The 7500-nt window shown below is 36.9% G+C and overlaps 1 protein-coding gene across 1 annotated transcript in view; it reads left to right on the top strand.

Annotated features, from left to right (window-relative positions):
• Positions 1 to 3288: 3288 nt before the first annotated feature.
• The window catches only part of LOC115222955 (70 kDa neurofilament protein), a 14559-nt gene continuing 10347 nt past the window's right edge, over positions 3289 to 7500 (top strand). The window contains exons 1-4 of the mRNA XM_029793365.2: positions 3289 to 3889; positions 5357 to 5543; positions 6662 to 6757; positions 7390 to 7500. The exon at positions 7390 to 7500 is cut by the window's right edge and continues 54 nt beyond it. Coding sequence (XP_029649225.1) covers positions 3432 to 3889; positions 5357 to 5543; positions 6662 to 6757; positions 7390 to 7500 — 852 coding nt within the window. The 5' untranslated portion in view covers positions 3289 to 3431. The remainder of the gene's footprint in view (positions 3890 to 5356; positions 5544 to 6661; positions 6758 to 7389) is intronic.

Below are 7500 nucleotides of genomic sequence, written 5' to 3'. Positions count from 1 at the left end.
AGTCTTACGGCTGTTTCTGGAATAACCCAAGTTTTAGGTTAGCATGTCCATGCACTGGGTATCCCGTCACCAGAGCGAAGGTATGAATATTTTACACGTGGAAAAAACTTACAGTTTAGAAGGAATAAAATTCAGAGTTTATAGGGATTAAAATGGAAGAATACAGGTAGGAAAATAATGTTCACAACTCCTCTTTGTCTAGAGGATATGGATGTTGGTCGGTATTTCCATGAAGGTACAGGTCTTTAGTTCAAATTCCAGGTAAACCCATGCAGTAAAAATATGGAAGAATTTTCTCAAGTAACAAATGCGAATTTGTCTGTGTCAACTACATCTCAAAAATGGAGCCTTGTGTCTTTGTTGGAAACCGGCGCCCTGCTCAGTAGAAGACTTATAATAATAATAAAAAAATAGAAGAGACGTGCACACACACAAGCGAGCGCGCGCGCGCACACACACACACACACACACGCACATGTATATCATTAGTGGATCGTATATCCGAAAAACAAGCACAATCTAAATTCGAATTATGTATGTGCGCGTATATATATATATATATATATATATATATATATATATATATATATATATATATGCATATATATATATATTATATATATATATAATATATATATATATATATCCATTCTTGTTGCTTCTTTCTCGCTTATAATCACCCCACATTACTGTATTGTTAAATCAGTATAGTTTTTTTTGGTGCATCTAAGTTAGGTATCATATTCAAGTAAATTCTTTTAAATTAACTTGAATCTTTATTGCTCTTTGTATATATATATATATATATATATATATTAATGCACAGCATACAAAATATATAGGTATATATTTTAAATAATATCTTCTCCTGTTGCTCCTTCTTGAACCATGCCTGGCTCATAAGCGCCGGTTTCCCGGTCTCCGTGGCGTATAGGTTCCCCACCTGGACGGACGCCGGTCCGTCGCAGGTGGGCTGCAAGATGCAGGAGGAAAGAGTGAGAGAAAGTTGTGGCGAAAGAGTCAACAGAAGTTCGCCATTACCTTCTGCCGGAGCCGCGTAGAGCTTAGGTGTTTTGCTCATATACACACACATCGCCTGGTCTGAGATTCGAACCCGCGATCCCTCGACCGTGAGTCCGCTGCTCTAACCACTAGGCCATATACAAATATATATAAAAATATATGTAAATCTCTCTATATACAAAGCTGAAGTTGTCTGTATATAGCAGGTTTGGTAGCCTTCAACTAACACTATCCCCTCCGAGACCCTGCGGCGCAAGTTGACCAAAATTGAGAGTATGATAGAAGAAGGCTTGCTCTTCCTTTCGTAGAAGAAAAAATTCAACTCGGACCATGTTAACACCAACAATTATTTACATCAAAAAGGTGCTTTTTTTCTATGAAAATCCCTATTTTTGCGATTTCTTGACTGCTGTGTCGCTATTTTTCGGTGTATTTCAACCAGAAAAATGTTCACTTAAAGAGAATAACAAGCTACATAATGCAAAATCTTTACTTTTCAAAAATTCCAATTCTAAAAGGTCGAAACAAACCCGAGCAACGCCGGGCTATACTGCTAGTAGAATATACGTCGGAGGTGTATGGAAGAAAAGTGTGAGGGAAAGAGATTAGTAAAAAAATTTTCAGTACTAAAATTAAGAGCGGATAAGAGCGTCTAAACATTCCAATTAATAAATCCATAAAGCTCAATCTCTTTCAAAAAACATATATAATCTTCAAAAAACATATATAATCTTCAGTATATAGAACTTAACTAAATGCTGCAAATCATATTTCGGTGTCTCGGCGTTTCTATTCATTCACTGTTTATGACAAAAGTAATGGTGGTTTCAAATTTTGCCACAAAGGCAGCCATTTTGGGGAAGAAGAAGTGTCGATTACATCGACCCCGAAAGGATGAAAGGCAAAGTCGATCTCGGCAGAATTTGAACTTAGAACGTAACGGCAGACGAAATACCTATTTCTTTACCACCCACAAGGGGCTAAACACAGAGAGGACAAACGGATTAAGACGATTATATCGACCCCAGTGCGTAACTGGTACTTGATTTATCGACCCCCGAAAGGATGAAAGGCAAAGTCGACTTCGGTGGAATTTGAACTCAAAACGTAAAGACAGACGAAATGCTGCTAAGCATTTCGCTCGGCGTTCTAACGTTTCTTATTTCTTTACTACCCACAGGGGGCTAAACATAGAGGGGACAAACAAGGACAGACAAAGAGATTAAGTCGATTATATCGACCCCTGTGTTCAACAACTACTTAATTTATCGACCCCGAAAGGATGAAAGGCAAAGTCGACCTCGGTGGAATTATGAACTCAGAACGTATCGGCAGACGAAATACCGCTAAATTTCTGTCAGCCTTATATGACAAAATTAATAATGCCTGCTGTCATTAACAAAGCACTCATGAATTTTTGAGGGAGGCAGTATTTTTGAATCTATAAACATTAAGACATTTTACTTTTTATTTTATTCTCAATTTATATAACTAAATCAAAAGGAAGATGTCCATGTCTGTTACCTATTCCGGAGTTTGTGAAACTTATCGGAGCAATTTGCTATCTGCCATGGTTCCTTACTCGAATACGGGCTACTGAACGTACTTCACCAAAAGTTACTCCGAATGGTCAAGTCGTAATGTTAAAATGAGTGACAGATTGTCTACCACCCACTCATAGTATGTTTTGTCAAATACCAGTGGGATTTGAACTGAGATTGTAAGGAGACGTAGCTAAATACAACCAGGTATTATTCTATTGAGGTTCTAACTTTTGTCAATCACTCTTGACAAAAGACCTCATGGTGAAAATTGAGTAACGATAAATATAGTTTATTGTTCAAAAAGAAACTGGATTGTTTGCAAAAGAATGTATGCACAAAGTATGTTCTGTGTGACGGCAACTCGATCTACCTTTATAGGTGTGTTGCTGGCTGAGGATGTATTGCGATTATGCCTAGAGTTAACTGAAGCGTGAAGATGTGCTACTTACACAATTTCTTTCATTATTTTTCTTTACATTTCTTTTTTTGCCAAACGTATACACAAGCGTTAATGTTTTTAAATGAGGACAAATGAAATATAAAAGGAGAAAAAAAACTTGTTTTGTGACATTTTATGTCCCACACAGTGAATCTCCCACTATTACTATACTCTCACTTTTTGTCTCTTTCATCTTTCTTCGTATCTATCACCACTTCTTTTTCTCTATTAATCAGTTCATTGCACTCTCACTGCAACTCCTCTTTGGCACATATAAAACAGGACAACGCCTTAGACTTGGCCACTTCGCGGTTTCCGAAAGCAGGTTGTATATCGTTCAGCAGAATTTTCTCTGTGTCCCGTTTGTTCCCCGTACAGTAAAGGGTTTCCTATTCCATTCTAGTGTTTGAATAACAACAACAAATATGAGTCAAGTTAGCATAAAAACCAGCAAAACAACTCGAAGGAGTAGAAGAGGTCCAAGGAGTAGTATTCGTATGGGGTCTCAATATGGTATGTCTATGGCAACTAATGTCCGTGCTGCACCAATTTCTCTGGCCTCTGGAGTGGCAGCACAATCTTCCCAAAGAAGTGTTGCTGAAATGAAAAATAGCAGCCAAAAGGAAAAGAAAGATCTGCAAGGTTTGAATTGCAAACTTGCCGAATTCCTTGAAAAAACACGTATGCTGGAGGCTGAGAATAAACATCTTAAGGAACTCTTAAATAGATCTCAAGTTGAATTTAACATTGATGTGATCAAAATATCATACCAAGAGCAGCTGGAGGACTTAAAAGGAATCATCGAAGACAGGGATAAGGAACTTGCAGCTGTAAAGTCCAAGAATGAATCGCTTGAAGAAGAAGTCGAAGATTTGACTGAACAGTAAGTAAAATTTTCTGTTAATTTTCCCGCTCCTTTATTAAGTCGTTTGAAACTTCTACGCATTATAAACGTTTATCTTAAAGATGCGGCCATGTTCTTTTAATTGGGCTATTCTCATTTCCTTTTAAGTCTCTTTCTGTTACTTTTCCCGCTCCTTTATTATGTCATTCAAAACTTTCTCTTTATGAACTCCTGTCAAAACTGAATATCATTTTCTTAATTTGCATAGAGTTTGCACAATTTGTTTTTAAAAATACGAGATCTGTGACAGCAAGCATAAAGATCAATAGATTGTAAAATGCAGGTAGCGAACCTGCAGCTTTTTGTTCTGAAATGATGCATTTAAAATTTTATGCGTGGATTCCATTTTGTGACAAATGTCTTACGTTAAATTCATTAAGAAGATGAAGCTTTGCAAGGAAACTTTTGTAAGTTCTTTAAGCGAAACTCGTAATTCCATCTATTAAAAACTTTACTCCTTTCCGAATTAATTATATCTATAGGACAATTTGTCTGTTCAGAAATGCACTGGATTAACTGAATTCGAATTAACCTAATCTATATAAACACGGAGAAAAATCCATCCCCCAAATTGTGCAAAGAGAAGGATATAATGAACAACTGTACTGAGTTTTACTTACAGGTTTATGAATTGTACTTAACTCTGTACCAGCATATAACTAAATAAGTTTGGATATTGTTGTTTAGCCCGACATTGAGGGTGAACAGACTGTCTTATTTTTTAATAATTATTATTTCTAAATCTCGCAACGAGAGATATTCAGTAACAGAACTTTAAAGTAAAGATTATTTGACAACAAAAAAGTGGCATTCCTTGTAGGGACGAATATTTCTGTTGTTTAACACCAGAAAACATCGTCTCCAGCTGGCTATACGATACATATTAGGACAGATTGTGTCGTATAGCCAGCTGGAGAAGATATTTCCTAAGGCTAAACAACACTAACATCCGTTCCAACAGGGACTGCCACATTATGTTGGCAAATAATCTTTACTTTGTCTTATCTTTCTTGAAAAATGTGGGCGAACATTTATAACAAGGTATCGTACAATTATACATATATTTAGATGCTATGGCTTGTAGGACATTCGAACATGTAAAGGTAAATCTCTCAACGGTTTTCCCACCGTATGTGTATTTATTCACCAATATATATTGTTCATTCTGTATATATACAGATTCCTAAGCAACTTCACTGATATATTTATCAGGATAGGAAGAGGAGCTTCTTATCCTAAAAAATGTGCTTAACGTTAAGTTTCTTAACAAAAAATATTATGAAAGTTCAACATTTTGGTGGTTCTCTCTCATTCTTTTTTTCATAATTTGTATAATATTGTTAGTATATTCTTGTTATTATATTAACCGTGTCTGCTAGCCACATCAATCCCTACATAGGATAAATAATAGTCTTTAGCAAAACATTTTTACTATTTTTCTGTTAGGTTGCGCCAAGTGCAGGACGAAAGAGACAGACTGCAAGCGGAAATCGATGGATTACACGATGAAGTTGCCCAACGCATTGCAGACAGCGAAACCAGCAGAAGGAGGACAAGCGAACTGGAGAAGCAACTTGCTGACTGGAAGAAGAGATATGGCATTCTTGATGGTCAAATGGCCGAACTTAGAACGGTACGTTGCAATACTTTGAATCCGTAATCTCTATCCTGCCCTCTCTCTCTCTCACCCTCTCTCTCTCTCTCTCTCTCTCTCTCTCGATTCTCTATAAACGCTCACATTCAAATATGGCACACAAATACGTACAGAAGTCTCGGGCAGTTACACTTGAGACAGCTCGAACTGGTTGCCTCAACCCACCCCACAAAGTCTAAACAAAGAGCATTAGATTTTTTTGTTAGAAAGCTGGCGAATGTGTACGGCAACAAAGACAAAAAAACGGAGAACACGGCACACAATTACAAATACAAACAAGAAGAGAATAACAACAGGTGTCTTCGACTGAAAAAGTGTCAAGTTGAGCTGTTGTGTATGAAGTGAAAGCCTAGAGGCAAGGACATAGCAGAAGGACGCAAGTGGTGTTGGCGGTCGGAAGTCAGGCCAAGAAAGAAAGATCATGGCTGGCCGGACACCGGTCACGTGGAAGGAGGACAGAGGGGTAGGGGGCAGCGAGAATTGAAGGATTAGAAAAACATCAGAGACAAAGGGCAAGGTACAAGGGAGATAAACGCCATCGATATCTGACACGTGATTAAGAAATATTTCGTACCAGCTATACCACACATTTACAAAACGATGCTATTTTCTACTCAATCATATTTTCCTACTCAAAGCACAATATTTTTTTAACTTTTTTTAACAACAAAATTGAGATTGGCCGCCATTTGAAGGAATAGATGCTTCCATGTCCTTTTGTAGCGACGCCATGACACTTAGCATTTGCTCGGGAACCTTGATCATGGATAGAATGAACAAAACAAGATGTAGCCATATACTGAACCTAATCCACCTTGATAAACTAGAAACAGTTAATAAATCCGTAAAGAATATCGCATTGCCAACTACCGTAGTCATTCTGTAAATAAAATCTTGTGATTTCTAAAAGTTCGGTTATTAAAATATAGCAAAACTTCTAATGATATTGTACAAAACACGACAGAATATACTTCATTTGCGAACCAATAACATTTCTCTTATCTTCGTACTTTATCTTCTATCTGGGATGAATTTTCGATACTTACGTAAAAGATATTTTATAAAAAATAATAACAGCGTAATTTTCTTTTCTTTAGAACTTACAAAGCGAAACTACTCAAAGACTGGAATTAGAAAACCGTCTGGCGATGCTGGAAGAAGAACTTGCTTTCCTCAACGACGTCCATAGTGCCGTAATGCTGCTTTTATTTTTCTTTCTCTTTCCTGATATATTTTCTTGCAGGATAATTGCCATGATAGTTTTAACTATTTTCTGTTATATTTTTCTTCACAATGCTTTAAGGTTTTCTGAGAATCAGATAGTTCCACTTGCACAGCCATAAATAAAGAACCAGTAATCTACGATTATCTACGGCTTGATCACTCATCTATAACGAGAATACTTATCTCTCAAATTACCCGTTACACCTATCTGTTATTACAGGTCAGCAACTCTCAAGAGAGTTGAACAGCAGAAGGTCTTCAGCGAAGAAACCCTACTTAGGCAAGTGATTCGGCTCATGAGGGGCCGGGGCGCATCCAGGTCACAACTCCTATGTGCCCTTCAGCTGACACTTGTTTGCACGTTTGATAAGATATTAAAAATGTTCAATATTGACAGCATTCCTGCTCTGGCCCCGAATAAGATATATATACCAGCAATTTACTGTCAACAATTTTGTATGTTCATATGTTCATTTCTATTTAGCATTACGTTTTAAAAATATGAAAATTTCTCAACAAAAAAAAATATGAAAATTTCTCAATAAAAAAAAATTCTTTATTTCCATTCTACTTACTGGTTTGTTTTCCTTACTATTTGCAGGAATGCAAAGAATACCAAGCAATGTTATCCAAAACACAGAAGGTGCCCGATTTCCAAGAAACATGGAAGGCCGAAATTGGAGGTATGGTTGCTGACTTAAGCGCTGAATAT

Source organism: Octopus sinensis, linkage group LG21 (assembly GCF_006345805.1).
Source record: "Octopus sinensis linkage group LG21, ASM634580v1, whole genome shotgun sequence".
Taxonomy (NCBI): Eukaryota; Metazoa; Mollusca; class Cephalopoda; order Octopoda; family Octopodidae; genus Octopus; species Octopus sinensis.
This window is presented reverse-complemented; position numbering and strand designations above follow the sequence as displayed.